Here is a 20,086-nt window from a genome sequence, read left to right as displayed (position 1 = left end):
GCGGGGGTGGGGGGGGAAGGGAGCTGGTGGCTCAGTGAGTTGAGTGTCTAACTTCAGCTCAGGTCACGATCTCAGGGCTGGAGCCCCGCGTCGGGCTCGCTGCCGTCAGCACAGAGCCCGCTTCGGATCCTCTGTCTCCCTCTCTCCCTCTGCCCCTCCCTGACTTGCTCGGTCTCTCTCTCAACAAAAATCAATAAACATGTATAAAAAAAAAAAAAAACGCAAGGGGAATATGGATGTACCCCACTCTGGGCAGAAAGGACTTTACTTCCTACCCCCACTCTTCTCCACTCCCCTTTTGTTTGATTGAACCATAAGTTGATACTCGAGGCCGAAATCTCCAGCAGACGGGCTTGCCCACTGTTGCATGGAGAGAAGCCCCGGCAAGATGGGAAGTTCTCCAGGTTTACTGCCACGGCTTTTCTGTCCCGAGCGGGTGACCCGGGCTGGTGACAGTGCAGCAGGTAGTAGTTAAGAGGCTCCCGCAGCCGGGCACAGTCTCTAAGGGCCGCGCACGCTGTGTCTCCTAGCAGCCCAGGGAGAGCACGCCCCTGCCTGCCTACAGAGTCGAAATGTGATTAACGCTCTTTACGTTCTTTAGAATTGTTGGAAAAGTCTCCCAAGGTTAGCAAGGGACTGATGTTCTAAACCCTACACTGACAGGGGATCTAAGAAGGGGGTGTGCGGGACCAGGGTTCTCGAAGGGGCTCGAGAAGAGAGCACAATTTCTATCGTGGACCCTTTTTCTGCCTTGTCTTCTAAAACCCCAGCCGTCGGGGTGGGGGGGGGCCTTGCCCAACCGCAGCGGCCGCCATCTCTACCCCCGGCAGCACCTAGGATCCCCCTCCCGGACTCTGCACACAAACCACTCACTGCCTGCTGGAAACTGAGTCACCCCGTAAAGAGGCAATGCCCCCCTTTCTGCAGCACGCTGCCCTTTCCTCTTGAAGGCTCCTGATTCCTCTCGCCAGGGGGCGGGGGTACGGCCGCTGTCTTTATGTCAGAATATAGTGACCTCTACGATGTGCCAAATGCTGGGTGAATTCATTATCTCCTGTAATCCTCACTAAGACCCTGTTTAACCCAAAAACCGGATGAGGACACGGAGGCCTGGGGCAGGATGGGTCCAGGGGGAGGCAGCGCTGGCCTGGGCTTCATGCGCTGCCCCCCTCCCTGGGTTCTGGGGCATCAGAAGCAGTTCCGAAGGCCAGCGGTCGGGGGACTCATGGAAGTGATCCGGATACCCTGTGACGGCCCACGCAGGTCAGGTGGGCCCTGGCGTCAGTAACAAGCCTCAGGTGGGACAGGGGCTGTGTCCTGGGCCACTGGGTCTCAGGCAAGCAGGAGCCAAGGGAAGGAGGGGCTGGTGAGGACCGGGGCTGGGCATCGAGATGGGGGGTGGGGGGGACGAGGAATTCCAATGTCCAGGGCACCCTCCCTTCCCTACTCACCCCAGTCCCTCTGGAGGAAGGCCCTCACAGCCCTCCGAGGTCTAAAGACTGTGGGGGTGGTACTCAGCCCCCGGCCCGGGGACCGGGCAAGACACACCCTTGCATCCGACAGAGCCCCTTCCTTTGTTCATTCAGTCACCGGGCGGCTCCCGGCCGCCAAGCCAGTGCCAGGCGCCGGGGGGCTGCCGCTTGGCCTTCGTTCCGGTCTCAAGGCACCCGTCAGAGCTGCTCAGCCTTCCTGGGCACTGCAGCAGGCCACCCCGTACCCTCTCTCCTTCCACCGGCCAGTTTCCTATGGACCGTCAATGCCGTTGTCCTTTTCACCTGTGTTTATGGGCGAGTCCCTCCCCCGACAGGCACGCTGCCCGCTTTGTTCACAGCTACAGCCCTGGCGTGGTGTGGGGCACAGAGGAAGTAGGTGACCGGGCGGCGCTCCCTGCCTACGGGGGTCCCAGAAGATGCCAGTATTGACCCATTTGACAGACAGGCAGACTGAGGCTCGGCGAGATCGCACGGCCCTGCCCACCCCCAGGTCACTGCCCCTTCACCTTGTGGGGAACCAACGGTACAGCTCTCAGCAGTCCATGGCGGGGCTGACATTTGCCAGGAGGGGGTGAGACCAGGAATAAAAGGAATCCCTTTTATTCGGAGCATCTGCGGGTAAGAAGTCAGCTTCCTGTTTCATCCTTCGTGGTCCTGAGCATGGGCTCCCATGTCAGGTGGGCCCAGGAGTGAACCCACACTCTGCCCCCACTCCTGGCCAGGTGACCTTGGGCAGGTCACCCTGCCTCTCTGAGCCTCAGTCTCCTCATCTGTAAAATAGGGCTTGATAGGATTGATACCCAATGACTGTGGCCTGTTACGACTGCCTTGCAGCTCAGAGCGTCAGGGAGGAAAGCAAAAGAAAAGCTTCCAGAAGGTGGACACCAGGCCCGGGTCACCCAGAGGCTCAGCCTTGCACGCCTCCGGGGGCCAGCCCCGGGCAGGGCCTGTGCCTTTCCTGTCTGGGTGACCTCTGTCAGGCATGGAGAACAATGCCTGGGAAAAGAAGGAAACAGAGTCTCCCTGGGCCGGGACATAAATCGTGGCTGGCCCAGATCAGGGAGCGGAAGGACATCCCCCACGCCCCACTCCCGCGGCAGATTGAGTGCTCCCCTTGGGCTCCGCGTGCCTTGTCCTTGGGGGGAGGGGAACACCCACCCCTGCCCTACCCTGCGGCCCCGATGCTGCCAAACCAGGGGAGGACAGTTTCTGCCTCCCCAGAAGGGGCAGGCCATGAAGAAAGAGAAGGGAAACCCACATTTTCTCAGCGACTCTGGGCTCAGAAGCAACCACTGTTAATTGCACATCTACTACGTGCCATCGGACCCCATTGCTCCTGCGCGGGGCGCCCTCCCCTGGCCCCCTGTCATCCACACTCCTGACCCGACAGTGCCGACCAGCCCAGAGCAGCCTAGACCCTGCCTGCCAGGACCATCTCTCCCTGCACACCAGCCCCGCCCCTGCTCCTGGACTAGGCCGGCTCAGCCCTGCCTGGAGGCCCCTGCACTTGCCAAGCCCCGTGCTTCCTGCACACCCTGACAGGGGCGGCTTCGGGGTGGGTGGACTGTTCAGGACTCAGGACTTCCGCAGCCCACTGAGGGCTGCAAGCGGCCAGGGCTGGGGGCGCTGAGGCGTAGGGATGCAGCGACCACTGAACACAACGTCCCTCCTCCTCCTCTCCTCCCCCGGAGCGCCGGGCATTAGGCAGTTACCAGCACACCATTGGTGGGTCCCTTGTCACTGTTCAGGTCTCTCCCTTACCTGTCACCACCCCACAGAGGCAGCCCTGGTGGCCCAGCCTAGAACCTCTCATGCATGTCCCCTTCTCTTAAGTCTCCATTCCCGGTCCTTCCTGCTGTTGTTCTCGGCTCGCTGTCTGCCCGTCAGTCTGTCCACTTTCCTAGAATATAAACTCTGTGATCGCAGAGGCTTTGGTGTGTCTGGCCCCTCGCTGCATCCTGGCACCTAGAACAGGATTACCACGTGCTAAGTTTCGTTCACGCGTGTTGAGTAAACACATACGCCGGGCACTCTTGAATTCAGACCTGGCCTTGGGGCGCCTGGGGGGCTCCGTCGGTAGAGCCGCCGACTCCTGATTCCCGCTCACGTCATGATCTCATGGTTGATGAGATCGAGCCCTGAGTCCAGCTCTGTGCTGAGAGTGCGGAGCCTGATGGGGACCCTCTCCCTCTCTCTCTGCCCCTCCCCTGCTCGCTCTCTCTCAAAATAAATAAATAAACACTAAAAAAGAATTCAGACTTGGCTATCATGCATTGATCACCTGGAACCCCAGCCCCCATCCTCTCAGTCCCGCAGCTGGTCCGGGGTCTCTCAACACTGGCACATTTGACACGCGGGGCTTGGAAATTCTCTGCCGGGCCGGCTGGGGCACGGACCGCCCCATGCGTCGTAGGATATTTAGCAACAGCCCCGGCTTCTGCCCACTAAAGGCCAGTAGCAGCTTCCCTCTCTGCAGTTGTGACAACCAGAAACATCTCCAGACACTGCCAAGCGATGGGGGGAAGGGGGCGGATGTCACAGCATCTCCCACGAGGACCGTGGCCAGGCTCCTGAGGGAGGCGCGTTACTCTCCCCAGCACAGAGCTGAGGACACTGAGGCTGGCGGGGCGGNCTCAGTGCAGGAACAGAGAATGACACCCCTCCAGTTGATATCCAAGCCCTTGCTCTCAGCAACGCACCCCTCCCCACACTGCTCACCAACACTCGGGACACAGGGCTAATCGACCCCACAGCAACCATCTTAATTGAGGGGCAAAGGGATTATGTGCATGTGACAGGTGAGGAAACCGAGGCTCAAAGAGGTGAACCACCTGCCCAAGGTCACACAGCAGAGCTGGGATTCGAACTCAGGCATAGACAGCTGGCTCTCACACCCTCACTTTGTGGCAGGGCTGTCCCCTCACTGTCAAACGTGCTCTCTCTCTCTCTCTCTCTCTCTCTGTTCAGCCTAAGTCTGCCAGGTTCCCGAGTCCCCACCTGAGGTGCCAGACACAAGGGTTTAATATTTTATCGCCAGCTCTCAAATTGTTTATGGCTGGGGAAGGCTCCTGGCAAAGTGCTCAGAGGCCGGGGACCAGCTCATCTCATGAATTCCTTCAATGAGGAGGCTGACCATTACTCACGCGTATCAGGGAACTGTTCCCCGGCGCCCGGGGAGAGCTGTCAGGAGGAAGAAAAATACCCCCGCGCTGCCATCCGCCGCCAGCAGCCGTGTCTGACCGCGGCTGACCGCACCGGGTGGGGACCAGCCCACCACCGTCTGTAAGGGGCATGGAGCGCCCCCAGGAGAGGGTCCTGAGGGCGGTGCTGCGGGAGCCCAGCCCTGCCCTGGGGCCCCGGGAGCAGAGGGTCCAGGCCCAGCCCTGCCCTAGGACCCCGTCACATTTACTCAGCAATCCCTGAGGCCCACCCTAGGCTAAGCATCAGATGCACAGCCCCGTGTGAGTGCCCTCCAGCCTGCACCACTGGACAGCAGAGGGCAAGTCACACGGCCTCTCAGTGACTCGTCATCTCTTCCCCAATATGGGACAAAAACAGCAGCGGCAATACCATGCTAGACATCCAAGGGTCACGCATATGAAACATCCCACATACAGTAGGTGGTCAATAAAAGCTGTGTGCTGGCACACTGCCTCCTTTGTGACAGGCAGCCTTCTAAGTATCTGATCATGTATGTATTAACTCGTTGAATCCTCCCAGCCCCGTGAGGTAGGAATGATCATTATCCCCTTTTGCCCATTAGGACATGGAGGCACAGAGAGGTTAAGTAGGCTACCCAAGGTCACTCAGGCAGGAAATGGGAGTTGCCGGAGTTTGAACCCAGGGAGTCGGGCTCCAGAGCCTGTGTTCTTAACCACACATTATGATCACCCTATTTAGTCCTATATTTAGCTAAAATTGTCCACTTTAGCCCTCACAATACTGCTAGGAGGTAGGGACTACTTTTTTCCCTTTTCTCAATGTTATGAGGAAACCAAACTAAAAGCACTGAGGTGGCTAAGATCACACAGCTCAGAAGAGTCCAAGGGCCAGGCCTGAGACCCAGACCCCTCATCTGGCAGGATCCGGTGCTCCTGCAGCTTCCGCAAGGTCAGGAACTGTCTCCTACACAACCACCTCCATAAGAGGAAAAGGAGTAAGTGTTGCTGTCATCAGGTGGCATCCACAGCAGCTCTGGGGACTTCTAGCTTCAGAAGTCCCCAGCCCTCGTCAGCACAAGGCTGAGCCAGGCAGAATCAGGAGGTCAAGAGCTAGTAAGGGACGGCCAAGGCCAAGGGTCAGCTGTAGTCTGATCCTTATTCTAGGGCTGTGCTGTGTGACCGTGGCCAGGTTGCCTGACCTCTCTGGGCCTTGGCTACCTCAGCCAGCAAAGGCTGCGGAGAAGGGGCCCAAAACTGAGAGAAGTCCTTTCCCCAGTCTAAAATGTTACCTCGATGTTTTCTTTGGCACTATATCTTTTTTTCTTATTTTTTAAAGTTTATTTATTTTGAGAGAGAGACAGACAGACAGACAGGGAAGGGCAGAGAGAGAGGGAAAGAGAGAATCCCAAGCAGGCTGTGCACTGTCAGCACAGAGCCGGACGCGCAGCTTGAGCCCAAGACCCGTAAGATCATGACCTGAGCCGAAATCCAGTGTCAGATGCTCAACTGGCTGAGCCCCCAGGCGCCCCCTTAGCGCTATTTCGATAGTGAACTCTACAAGCGTGTGTTTCAAGATTTCCACCTATTGCGACACCGCGGCGCTGGCGGCTGTGATGTCTGCATGTCTAAGTTGCCAACACAAGTCTACACGGCATGTCCACATATGCACACCCGGGCAGGAAAAACTGGGTCGGCAGACACCAGCCCATGGCAGCCAGAACCAGAAGCCCTCAGAGACTTTCCACGAGGAGGCCGCCTCAAGCGTCTGCTGGAATGCACGAAGCAGGCCTTCTAAGAAGCTCTGAATTTCCACTCCACCCCCCGAAATGGCCACCCAGGCCCTGGCAGAGAGCTGGCCCATGGAACCGCTCCTCGGGGGATGCTCAGGGGCTAACGGCGTCCTCACTGGGGAGCAGAGAGTGGGCGCCCACATGTCAGGGACACTGGATGCGTGGAGTCTTCCCCGGGGGAGGGGAGCGGTAGGGAGGGCGGATGCGGGGTGAGGGGTGCCCAGCACAAACAGCTCAAATTTCAAGACCTGTTTCTATACTTGTGGAACCCACCAAATGCCTCCTGCCCCAAACCCACCCCAGGAAGAAGGAAGGGAAAAAAATGTGAGCAAACCCAGCCCTTCTCCCTGTGACGGAAGCATCATTTCTCTCCATCCTCCTGCCCGACCTAACTTTAAAAAATCCTTGGTGCGGGGGGAGCAGGGACGGGGCCTCCTGAAATCCGGGACAACCACTTTTTACAGGCTTAAAAACAGATCAATTCTACTCTAAAGTTTAAAATGAAACATACCCCTGTTTGGGAAAAGAATTTCATTAGGAGGAAAATATAATATAAAAATACCCATTTAGAAAGAATGTGCTATTAATTCTTCGCACTCTATGCAGAAGGGAAAATTGCATTTTTATCTAAATGGCTTTTCTGCATAAGCCATTTACAATATTCCTTGCCTCTCTATAATAGGCCCTGCCACCATCAGTACCAGGACGGCTGGGCAGAGGGCTGAAATCAACCTCAAACACATTTAATACAAAACCCCTGAAAATCTATTCCAACAGGGACCTTAGCAAACAGGCCTGGCACTCCCTTTTTAAGGAAGAAATAAATAATTGCTGAGGGACACCAGGGTGGGGTGGGGCTGAGAGTGGGGTGCTGGTGGGGGGAGGGGGGGCCAAGATGGTTTAAGTTAACAGCAAAGGCTCTGGGTCCCTTCAGCCAGCTGTAAAATCACCACGGGTTTTCAGTCCCACGATTGCAGCCATTTGCCCGGCTGCGTGTGTTGACACGTGTGTGCTGGTGTCACACACGCGCGGGCGCACACTCGCACACGCTCTCACGGCTTGCCATCAGACGGGCAAACAAGGAAAGGATGAAATTCAGGATATGAAAACAAACTATTTTTAAACGCTAAAGCAAACACGCCAAGAGAGTAATACTGCTATTTTCCCATTAAACTGAGTTCCTCTCAATTTGAAAAGCGAGAGTAATCTAAACAATACTTCCAAACAAAACGCATGGAGTTTGGGGGTTGTGGCCTCCTCCGTTCTTTAACGACGGAAAAAAACCCTCCGCAGGGAAGCACAGCACAGCAGGGACAGGGCCAGTGGCTCTGCCACGTCCCACCAAACGTGTCTTCCTCCGCAACAGCATGCCTGGAGGCTCGGACATCTCCTGCTTCAAAATGCAATACTTTTTCTTTTTTCCAAACAGTTCAAAAAAAAAGAAAAAAAGTCTGCTGGTTCTTTCTCTCTCGGATTCCCAAAATAGCCACTTACTTAATACCAAATGTCGGGGAGCTAAATTAATTCATTAAAGAGATGGAGGGACTGTGATGGGCACGGAGCTGGGGGGCGGCGGGCGGGCGGTGGCTGTGATTTCGCTGCCAGGAGCCAAAACGCCTCGGGCCGCTCTCTTCCGGCATCGCTGGGTCCATAAATTCTTCCTTTCAAACCAGGAGTCCAGAAATGTCATAATTATAGCTGATACAGGTAACAGGTGTGNACCCTCTTCCAGATGAGCTTCTGGAAGATTTAGTGGTCTAGCCTGGGGTGTCGTAATTACAGGAAACGACTCTAGTTTTAAGGGTTAGATAAAGACCCTCTCCAAATTTAAGGCCAGACACCAATGTCCATTAGACTTTAACGGGCCCACATAAAAAAAGAAATTGTATCCTCATCTCTCCAAATGCCTGTTTCCTCGGTGACTCAGGTTCATTTCGGGCTGGCTCGGCGCCCTCGTTCTGCAAAGGCAAGGCCCTCGGCGGAAACCGATGTACAGAGAATTAAGCAAATGGGGGCCGGGGGTGCCCGGGAAATCGTTCTCTCTAACACTGTGATGGTCGAAACCCATCTTTTAAAAAACAAATCGTAATGGAAGTGGAATTTTAACCCATCATCTGGAAGCAGAGAGCCGGGGAGGCTGTGGGGAGCCCGGGGGGGAAGAGGGGGTACCCGGAGCCGCCCCCGCCGCAGAGCCCTCACCATCAAGATGACACATGCTCCCCCTTTTGAGACTCCAGCGCTCCGAAAGGCCAAAGCTGCGGGCTGTTTGGCTCCGTTTTGCCTCATCCCAGCTTTTGAGAGTCATGCATACTTTTTCTTCCTTCTTTGGAAGTCAAGCCATGCATTTCTCGAAAACTTAGGCGTGCATACACCCCAGCACCTCCATTTGTCAAGGAAGTCGCATGGAGGACGCTCCAAAAGGGTTATGACTCGTCAGTCTCCTCCACGTCAGGACTCAGCTTCCAGGCAATTAACAGAAGTAATGCCCAAAAACTTTCCAGGGACCGAGGCCCCAGGAGGAAACCCACGTTCTGTGGCTCTCTCCAAGACTCTGGGAGTCTGGGCTCGTCGGACAATTGGGCTTTTTCTCCCTCTGCTCCCCCCCACCCCACAAGCGATGGCTGGCCCTCTCTTCCCATCCTGGGGAGGTGGTGGGAATTCCAGCTGGGGGTCTTTATTACGTTTTGGGGGAGCGGGGCCCCTCAGCGTCCGTGCTCAGCCTTGCACACACGCACCCACACCCCTCCCCATCGTAATCCCAGCAAAATGCTTCCCACGCCGGGCACAAAATAAATGCTTATTAACTAAACTGACCCAAAATAGTAAATGTACAAGTAAATTAATCATGCCTCTCCCGGAAGCCTAACAGGATTACAAATTCGGCAAAAATTGACCACACTGAGATCAATAAGCTTCTACTTAAAACTGAAAGGAGCCAAAACTTTGTATAAGCTTCTTCTGGGGGGAGGGTACCGTTTATTTGTTCATTTCTTATTAAGACTTCTCAGGCCTGTGTGTGTGTGTGCGTGCGCGTGTGCGTGTGTGCACGCACAAGCAGAAACCGGCAAAACACATCCAAAGCTTTATGCCCAGGCAATTTAGAAATAGTCACGGCATAAGGATCGTGAAATTGCTCTTGTTTAAAAAAGCCAAATTTTGGTCTACAGCCTCCACTCCCTCAAATACTAAACAACCACCAAAAGTTACATTGCAGGGGATGAAAACGGTCCATTTGTTTTGAGCCAATTAGGCCTCGCTACAAAAGCACTGAAGGCTGCTGATGGCTGGACCACGGGTCTCCCGAAGAGGAAGAGAAAGGAGACCCGAATTTCTGTGGCCCCTTTCCACACTCGGCTTCTCTGGCCTCAGGGAGAGCTCCCTCTTGCTGAATTCATCAACTTCTCTTCCCTTTTTGCCTACCATTCAGAAAAAGGGAAAAAATATACATTGTGTAGGAGGGCACTGCTTGCGTTTCCAGGCAGTGGGGACTGTCCGCAAGGCCTGTGGCAGGCAAGATGATCCCCGAAGGGGCTGGGTGCTGGGAAGGAAGGCTCAGTGCTCACCGTATGGGGTCACCAGGGGAAAGGTCACTCCTTTTCCCCACCCCCATCGTCCCTCTTTAATGGAAAGGTCTGGGCCCCTCTGTGAAACCTGGTGCATCTGTAGGGGCCACAGGCACCTTACAAGGCCATGACCCACCCAGGTCCATTTGGGTCTTCGTCCTCTGCCCCCCACCCCCGTGCTGCTGAGAGACCCACCATTTCGGTCGCCGGTGCCGCGTGGACCCCTCCAGATTTTTGGGTCTGTGTGGAAGCACAAACCAAGAACTTTCTGCGCCGTTGCGATGGCCGACGACAGCCCCCCATCCAGCCCCTCACCCCCAGACTCACCCGGGAAGTGTTCCAGAAATGGGTTCCGCACTCAGAAATCATTTTCCACTCCTGAATCCCAAGTNCGTCTAACTACCCTCTCTGAGAAAATAACACCCAGTGTCCGTCCAGTCTTCCCCCCGACGGATGTGTTTTCTCTCCGTCTTCCAACTCTCAGGAAGAGAGAGCCCGGATATACATATCAGGCCTCAGGCCCTAACGTTTGCAAAAGGACTTTCCCAGCGGCCCACGCAGGCAGAGTAGGACCCGCTTCCTTCTCCGTGAGTTCCCAACCAACAGCCCTCGCCGGCTCGGGAAGGCTGAGCTTAGCCGATTTCAAAGCAGGCTATGTTTTCTTCGGACTCCCCACCCCCTCTCTGATCATAAGATGGTCCCTCAGAAGTATTTTATTCCTGGTGGTCGTTGCCAATCACTCGACAATGCTTGTGTTCCAAGATCAAGGGCGTTTGAAAACACTGCTTCACGGTAACTGAAAAGGGTCATATCTTTTTGACACCCTATCCTGCCCTGGATGACTGAACAGGGAGCGGGGTGTGTGTGTGTGTGTGTGTGTGTGTGTGTGTGTGTGTGCACGCGCCCATTCGCATGTGTGTGCAAGTGTGTGCGGAGGGGTGCACTCATTAACGGTCACCTCACGTCGCGGGAGCTCCCCGATGCAGGCAGAAACACCACGCTGGGGCCCTCACTCCACTTTGGGGCAGGCCACGCAAGGCCAGCTGTGCCACAAAGGTCCAGGCTCCTGTTGCCCCATAGATCCTTTAGACCCAAGCTTTAAGATCCAATTAAATCTTGGTGCCCAAACACTTGTTAAATTATTATCAGCGGCGAGACGGGAAGCCTGATCTTAAATCCTCAGAATCGAACGCATCTACGAGCCACTGGGTTCTCAGAAGACCGGCTGCTGGGAGAGGCCAATGGGGGAGGCCTCAGCACCAAAGTTGGTCCACACTTCCTCCGAAGGCATGACAATCGCTGTCTATTTCTGAGTAACCGTGGAGATCGGGTTTTTTTTTTCTTTTTTGAGACTTGCTGGATAAAAGCAAAGCCCCGTTCCCTCCCTCCCAGGGCAGGGTTGGGGGCGGGGGGGGGGATCTTCAAAGCACTCAACTTCCCAAAGAACGTCCACACCAATGGGCCCCAAATAGGTCTTCGCCCAAGGGTCCCTGAACCACTGTCTGGCACATTTCTTTCAGCCAAACCAAACACTGGCACAGGCAAGTCAGCCTGCAACCCAGAAAGCCAGGGGCCGCTGGAAGGTTGGGAATCCCAGGGCCAAACATTTCACGAGGAGCCCAAGATCTCACACAGAGAGGTGGGCGGTGGGAAGGAAGACAGAGACAGCCTTCGGGGTCCCCCAGTGGATCCCCCCAGCAATTAAGCTGAGCTCACCGGACTGCTGAGCTTTAAAGAACAGAATGTCACAGACCTGCTTTGTCACAAGGTGAGTCTGTGTTGGGGTGTTTGTTGAGGGTCTTCCCCTTTTTGGGGACAAATCTATTCCATGTCAGATGTGCCTTCGGAGGGAACCAACTGGTCACTGCGAATGCACTCAGACCTCCAAACTGTTAAACTCAATTGCTTTTATGTTTAAAAGGGCATTTGGGCCCGTAGATGATGGATAAATCGTGAAAGGATGACGCACATGATCGCTATAAAGTTCTCCCTCGGATCCAGCTTTGCAAGGAAGTGGTGATTATGAAAACCTACCTGTTTCCTCAGCCAAGGGGGAGAATGAGAATTTGGGACGCCGTAGCTAGGATGGGCCCCCGCTCAGGAGGTAGCGGGGTGGGGGGTGGGGGGCTGCCAGTCCAACGTGGCCTCGTCGGGCCAAAGCTCAAAGCCATCAAGAACCCGAAACAGCCCCTCGGATTTCAAGGTACGGGGGAGGGGGGCCCGTGGGGCTCCTTCCCTGCTTCCTCCCCCATGTCCTTCCCCGGCAAGCACCATGTTGGGAGCAGACCCTTGATTTGCTTCCCAAACCGTGGAGGCCTCTGATTAAAATGCAGGCCAGCAAACAAAGCGGGCCTCAGCGCCCTGTAAGGGTTGTACCCCGTGAGAATGCCGTCCCTCAAACGTCCCTCCTCACTCACACTCTGAGGTAACTGGTTGCCCCGCTGAGGCTGTGCGCAGCTGCCTACTGTCACGGCGTGGCGAGGCGGCGGGAAGTGGCCAGGGCCACCTCCTCGCGGGGCAACCCGATTGGGCAGAAAGTGCCGGGTCCCCAAGGTACTGCTCCCTTGGGTCCCCTGCAGTATCTCAGGCCCCGTGTGGCACGGAGTTGTGCATTAGGACACAGAGGGTCCCTGAAGGCAAGGCTGTGACTAATTCGAAAGCCCGGCGTCGTCTCCTCCACGTTGGTACCAAAAGATTACAATAAAAGAGAGGAATTTCCATAAATGAGAAGCAGCGTCCGCTTCCCACAACTGGGAGGGGGAGAGGGATGGGGGGTGGGCACCGATTCAAAGATTCCTCTCCTGGCTGGAGAGTGGGGTTAGCTGAACTCAGACAGAGAGACACCGCCACGCGCACACTCACGCGCAAAACCCAGCAAGGGGCGATGTGCGTCTGCTCCCAAAATACTCCAGATCAAAGTCACCCACAGCCCAGGAGGCCTGGGAGGCCGAGGTTTCATAATTGGGATCTTCAAAATCCTCTGTCTATTTTTAGGACTTGCGCTCATTCAGTCCTTTACAGAATCAGAACCTGTCAGCTAACGCCATTGAGGCTGAAGGTTTAGCTCCTTTGCCCACTTGCCTTGGGAAAGCAGATTAAGGGTAAACTGGAGTGGCTGGATGATTTGATGGAAATACACTTGGCCATGCATATGTATATGTGCGTGTGCTGGGGGGGGGCGTGGGGGATGGAGGGGAGCTCCTTCACATGCTGAATCGCATGGGGCCCTGCTCTCCTCTCATGTGCCACAGGCAGGCCCAGACCGACACCCACCCTCGGCCACACTCCTTCGAGCCGGCCCCCAGACCACTTCATTTTGCTTCCGTGTGTTCGAGAAGGTGAGGAAACTTGAAACATTTCCACCAAATGTCTCTCTTCTCAATCACGCACTCATGTATATACCAACATCTCCACCACCAGCGATCAAAACCCACACTCAAATCTGTCCACCCAAGTCGGGCCTAAAAATAGACATCGTCCTAAAACAAACACATCGCTCGGCTAGTCAAGATCCCGACTTCAGTCAAAACGATAAAGCTCGTTATCCCAGACCCTCCAGACTGAGTATTTGGGTGGCACCAACAGGGGGACAGAGAGGGAAGGACACAGGGACACCCACTGGTTACAGGGCCTGCCCTCCCCCCACCCACGCCAGACAGACCCAGGTCCTCTCTGACATCAGAAGGTTTGGCGTTTTATGCTGCAATTTGCTGGGAGGCCTACTTACCCCGGCACACTCCCCATCCCCGCACATTTGATCCTACGACATAAAGGCTATAGCTATTTATTCTTTAAAATTAACCAAACAGAGGTAAATACAGTACTCCTTACTAGGGGTACTTATCGTCTCAACGCCTTTGGCAAAGCAGATCACTCCTGGGGCAAAGAAAACGGCCCTACATGATTGTCGCCCAAGTGGAGAAGGTGATTTTGCTAAATCTTCCAGGGTGGAGTGGGTTCAGGAGATCCTGTGAAATCCCAAGGACACACTCAAATTTGTCCTGCCAGAGTAGGAAGAATTTCCCCTCCTCTAATTTCACCTGGTCCTCCTGGACTGTTTATTAGAGATGTATATTTTATATCAGCAGAGAGTATCAAGTAACTTCTTGGCAAGGGCAGGCTCTATTTTTCAGAACCTATTAAGATTTTCAGGACCTATTAAGATTCTTTGTGGAAATTTAAATACCTCTGTCAGGCAAACAAAATCGTATCAGGAATCATAGAATTTCATTGCTAGAAAGAGATACTAGATTCACCAGCCCTCGCTCCCTTCCTAGAAACTTCAGTAAAATAGAAGTATGTTTCAACAGTCCCTTACTTCCGGTCTGAAGGGCCTCACAAGAAATCTAAATGAATTTATATTAAAGAAAGCTATACTCGAGGAAAGCCCTTCAATCTACAAAAACCGTTATGTATTCAGATATTTACACGTATAGATACACACGTAGAGAAAGAATTGAGATCTCTAGTATAGATCTGAAGGCAGTGGCTATTTAAAATCAAAACAGCCAGAAAAATCCAGTGGTGCAAAAACCACAGCGAGTTCAATGCCGATAAGCTTCAACCCCTTAAAAAATCCTTGTCCTTTATTAATATTTAGTAGAAATGTATAATTGCAGATGTGTGCTAGTTTGGGGTTTTATATCGGGAGGTGGGCACAGAAGACAGCTTTATTACAGCCATGAAATATTAAACAAGCACCGAAGAACAGTAGTAGAATGTCCCGGACTAGCTGGGGAGCAAGCTGGCTGGGAAGCCAAGCTGCACAAAGGGGGCTCCTATCTGTTTACATTACCCCTGATTAACACCTGCGAAGTTTTGGGTTACATCTTCCGGAGGCGCAAGAGTCACATGAAGCCATGCAATCCGTGCTGGGTGATTTCGCAGGGAAGTGGGAAGGCAAGGCTCCTTGCCTTCCCAAAACAAGTCTGAGTGAGCCTAAAAAATTCTCTCCACGCTCAGGGCAGTGGGGGGAAAAGACTCAGGAAACACCCCNCCCCCTGTCTAAGGAAACTCAATGTCCAAATCCTGCCTGCCTACAATTTCTCAGCACTGCTGACTATTGTCCGACCAGCACGCTGAGAGAAGCATGAAATTCCAACAATTTCTCCCGCATCACTGTAAAAAGATCATACTTCCAAAAAGGGCAGGATTGCATGCGCGGCGTACACGGAGCCCTCTCCTATTTCAGTGTGTGTGAAGGAACGTTTCTAGACGACTCTGGATTTCAGGACCAAGAGCAAGCCACGGCGGGGAAGTTTGACAAGGATAAACTTTAGCATGGAATACGGTGAATCCAAGTTTTCAAAATTGTTCAAGGGCCAGGAGGGGGTGAACGTACGTTTTTCAGACTTCATTCCCTTTATCTGCAATCTCTCTGTCTCTCTCTCTTTTTTTTTTCTCCTCCTCTGTTTTTGAATTCCTCCACAGCCACACACCTATCACAAAGATAGGTGGACGATGTTGCAAATTCATCTCAAATTCATGTAACCCTCACTGATATAACAGATGTTTGAATAGGTCCCAACTCAGGCTGGCTTCCCCCCCTTCACAACCTCACCCTTCTCCCACCCCAACTTTGTGCAAACAGAACCTCAGGATGAGATGAAGAGCCTCATTATTATAAAAGTTGTTTGGTGGTGGGTGAAGAAGTCAGGAGAAGCGTCATTTGGAGAGGCTCGCTTACCTGGTAGGAAAAAAAACCCTAACCACACGTGATCCCGGCATGGACTTTGCCAGAACTACAACTTGCCATTTGAGTTCCCTCCCCTCCCAAGGACATCTAGACCCCATAAGACAATCTGGCCACGTCCCACTGACTACACGGCTCGTGCAGTCTGAAGACTTATTCGTTCTTTCCAATCCGAGCCCAGATCACTTTGTTAAATACCGACTAGTATTTTGTCATCGGAGCGAAGAATTTCAGAAACGGTGTTAATATTTAATCACATTAGTACTAGCGTGTTTTACGGCGTGACAAAATAAAATACCATTACCAAAATGGGCTTTGCCTGAACGGGGGTGGGAGAGAGGGTCCTTGCTGGGGCCCGGAACCCCCAGAAGGTATATTCAAAGCTTCCGGACAGCCGGCTTCACGGCCGATGAGCCCACAGGCATGAGTTTAAGGAAAAGAAGAACGTTTTACTTTAAAAATTCTTTTTTCGACTCTATTTTGAAGTGGCACACTTCACTCTGATTTTCAGCCAGGGGACTCGGGGGCCTGTTGAAGGCTCTGTGTACCTATTTATACAACATGTGCAGATGGAGCTGCAGGGTGTTATCATAATGAAAAGTTTAATCATCCTTATTTACTACCAGTAAGGGAGCAAGAATCGGATGCAGATACCTTATAAAGCCTTAACTAGAAGCCCCAAGGCTGCAGAGGCTGTGAGTGACCTCAATTCGGGGCTTTATCTAGGAAACTGTCCTTCCCACATCACAGAGTGGAAAACAAAGGAGGTCAAGTGGGTGTCCCTGCCGAGGCTGCTAAGGAGGCCAGCCCCGAAGCTGGTCCCTGAAGGAAGTCCCTGTCCCCTCTGCGTGCAGGGGAGGGCTGCGTTCAGCTTACGGGGGGAAAATCAACCCTAAAGTGCCTAGCATCTGTTTCCAAAAAAATATTTTCGCTCCTCTGACTGTGATAATGCAACAAACAAAACCAAACCTATCTTTAGTGACATTTCTTCATGCACAGGCTGCAATCTTTTTTTTTTTTTCTGGAAAGGAAGACTGGTTGGGTTGGGAAGAGAGGGCTCTGTGACACCTTTAAAAAAAAATCTTAAAGCCACTCAGTTCCTCTTTTCCTAGTCTGCTAGTCTGCGGAGGCCCTTCTGAAGACTCAGGCCACGGGCTACTGGGTTTTCCCCACCAATTCTCAACATCAGGGGTTTTTAAAAAACTTTTCTCACCCCTATTTTGGTCAATATGTTCTTAATTACTGGGAAAGGGGGAGGGGAGGACGGGGAGGAGGAGGGGCAGCCAGGCCCAGCCAGGTAGAAGTGACAGGGGCTGAGATTTGTGCTAACCAGCTATCGATCGATCCGTAGGTAGGATCGAGATGTTGTGTACAAGAAAATAAAAGAGATGGGGCTGGTGGGGGGTGGGTGGCCCTGGGCACGAAGGATTCGGTGTCCAACCCCATTTTAAAAAGGAAGGGGGGTGAAAAACAGGGAGCAGAAGCTGAGGGTCCCAAACTAACCAATTTATGGCCTTGCCTAGGAGAAGCCTGGAGAATGCTGATGCTAGCCGGGGTCTGCTGTGCATGCTAAACACGGCTTCAAATGAGAGAGCGCGTCCCGGGCTGGGCAGGAGGCGAACAAAGAGAAAAGCCGGGAGGCAGCATTCATGAATTAGAAAAACCTAAGCGGGGAAAGCTCCCCGGGATGGCCGGCCGTGGTGAAAGCCCCGAGTTACCCGAGCCACCCAACTTCGGGGGTGTGCGCCCCCTCCCCCTCTCCTTCCTCCTAAAACCTGCCGGCCACCTTAAACCCAGGGTCAGGGGAACCAGGCCGAGGAAGTCTGAGGAAGAGAACTCTAAGACTGAGCAGGAATCAGGGGATGTACGTTTTAAAGGCAGGGTTCCACCAGCAGCCGCTGGCTCCGTGGTCATATTCGGCCTGGTGAAACCCAGGGGAGGCAACTAGGGCTTAAAAGAAAAAGTAGGGATGCAGGGGGAGAGGGAATGATGATGCTACCTAATTTTAAGAAGCAATTATCTGCGGGGGGTGGGGGAGAAAGGCCTCATTAAAACAAAATGGTTATCTATGGCAGTCCAATCCTCTTTTGGTTAAAAACAAAACCAAACCCGAANTGAGGTCCAGGCAGGGCCAAGCACACCCCACCCCGGCCCCAGCACCCACCCCCCAACCGAATGTCAAGGAGACACACAGGGCAAAGCGGACCTGCCTCCTAGCACCAGACAGGTCTCCAGGTTCCCAATGAAGCTCTAATAGTTAAGAAGAGACAAAACAGCTATTCATTAGGAACAAATGTCAAATTAGGCGTTGCCTCTGAGTGACACCAGCGCTGGTAACTTTTTTTCCCCTAAGATGCTGGCACACGGAAGGGACCTCAGGCCGGAGGCTCTGGCTGACTAGGAAAAGGTGGGAAGGTATGAACACAACTTCCCAGGTGTCCTGCCAGGAAAGAGGGGCGGGGGAGAGGCACACAATTCCGACAGAGTAGAGGCAGCCCTGAATGTTGAGGGTGAGGAGGGGTCTTGGCGTGAAAGGCAAGGGGCCTGCCTAGTGGCCTGAGCACCCAGCAACTCAGCTAAAACTTGGCGACGGTGAAGGGACTCTGAGATAATCCCCAAAGGGCTGCCACCTAAGTCCCAGCTTGAGTGTGTAACTAGAACCTACCTGGCAGCATCTGGGGAGGGGGTGGGGAGAGCGGGGGATCTGCCGGCAGAGCCCTTGCTGTACCCAAAGGAAGGGTGTCGGGCTCTGGGCTGGACACTATGAGGGCCCTGTGCCCTCCTAACCCCAAGGGACGGTCCCCTTTGCTGGAGCATTGGAGGTGGAGGCTAAGGCCTGCGGTGGGGGTGGGGACAAGCACATATACCTTCTTTGCTGTTGGGGTTCTGGGGTTTGGCCTTCTCCCAAGGTGCCAGCGTCTTGTCGTCGTCCGCGCCGTCCACCAAGGCCTTGTCGGCAGGCATGTACCAGGTGGCGCTGTGCTCTGCCATCAGCGAGTCCAGGTCGATGGTGCTCATCGCACTCTTGACCGCCTCGGAGCAGCAGCTGCCCAGCTCGCTGTCGCCATTCTGCCCTCCCGAGGACCCGACGGCGCACTCCCCCTTCTTGCCCCCCTTGAGCCCCAGGGGCTGGTCCTCAGAGATGCTGAACTGCTGCCTCTGTAGCTGGATCTGCGCCTGGAGGATCTCCAGGGGGTGGATCTCGTCCCCGGGGGGTGCGCCGCTGCTGCTCGTGGGGGTCCGGACCTGCTCCAGGCCCGGCGTGCCGGGGTGGCCGGCGCCCCCGCCGTAGCTGTCAGGCGTGGAAGTAGAGGTAGACATGATGCCCAGGCCGAGCGGGGGCGGGGGCGCCTTAGGTCCGTGTTCCCCAGCGCCCACCCCACGGGGAGGGATCTTGGGCGAGCCTGCCACCAGCGGGCTCCTACTCGCTTTGGCCAGGGCTGGGGGGTTGTCGGAGCTGGATGACACCTCGTCCTCGTTGGCGTAGCTGGTGCTCACCTCGTCCGAGGCAAACTCGCCCACGTGTGGGGAACTACCGTCTGACTTGGCCCCGCCGTCCAGGGAGGCCATGAGGTCCGACTGGTCCCCCAGGAGCAGCTCGGCCCCCTTCCCCCACGACGGCGACGTGAGCGCTTTCTCGTGAGGCGTGGGAGCCCCGCGAGCCTCGCTCGTGGAGGTTCCCCCGACGGCTGCGCCCGGCGCCTGCTGCTGCCCCGGGCTCACCCCAGGCGCGCCCCCGCTGTCTGGCGCGGCCGAGTACTTGTCGAAGAAGGTCCCGGGACTCACGTGACCACTGTCCCTTTTTCTTCGACCCCTTCCCCGGCCGCCGCCCCCGGGGACCGGCTTGCCGTCGTTCCCGGANGCCCGGAGGGGCCTCCGGACCCCGGGGCCCCAGGGGCAGTCCCTCCCGGGAAGTAATCCGAGCCCGGGTTGCCGGCCACAGCCGCGCCGTCCGTCTCATTCTGGCTCAGTTTCCTCTTGCCCTCGGGCGGGTTCTTCTTGTTGAAGGTCACGTTGAGGTTGGGGGCCCCGAGGCTGGCGATCATGTTCTGGCAGGCGGTGGAGAGCGCGGCCAGGCAGCTCTGGCCGAACAGGTTGTCCTTGGAGNCCCAGGCAGGGCAGGCTGCCCCCGAACTGCAGGCCGGGGGAGGGCAGCGCGGGCACGTGGCCCTCTCCGGGCATCCTCAGCGGCTCCTGCAGAGGGCCCCGGAACAGCACTCCGGAGCCGCCAGGGGGAGGGGGCGGCGCCAGGCCGGGGTCGTGCGGGCCGCAGTCAGCCGGCAGACCTGAGCCGCCCATCCTGCGGGGCAGCAGGTCACCGGGCGGCGGGTGCGGCCCCGGGAACCACGCGCTCTCCTGCGCCAAGTGAGGCGCCTGCTGCTCGAAA

At 55.0% G+C, this 20,086-nt stretch overlaps 1 protein-coding gene across 1 annotated transcript in view; it reads right to left on the bottom strand.

Moving 5' to 3' along the window:
• Positions 1–20,086, bottom strand: part of MN1 (MN1 proto-oncogene, transcriptional regulator) — a 44,292-nt gene that overhangs the window by 21,841 nt on the left and 2,365 nt on the right. The window contains 3 exon segments of the mRNA XM_077761668.1: positions 18,567–19,562; positions 19,565–19,805; positions 19,807–20,086. The exon segment at positions 19,807–20,086 is cut by the window's right edge and continues 2,365 nt beyond it. Of these exon segments, the coding sequence (XP_077617794.1) occupies positions 18,567–19,562; positions 19,565–19,805; positions 19,807–20,086 (1,517 nt within the window).

Source organism: Crocuta crocuta, unplaced genomic scaffold, assembly GCF_008692635.1.
Source record: "Crocuta crocuta isolate KB4526 unplaced genomic scaffold, BGI_CrCroc_1.0 scaffold348, whole genome shotgun sequence".
In the NCBI taxonomy this organism is placed as follows: Eukaryota; Metazoa; Chordata; class Mammalia; order Carnivora; family Hyaenidae; genus Crocuta; species Crocuta crocuta.
The sequence above is the reverse complement of the archived record's forward strand: the minus strand, read 5'-3'. Positions and strand labels throughout refer to the sequence as shown.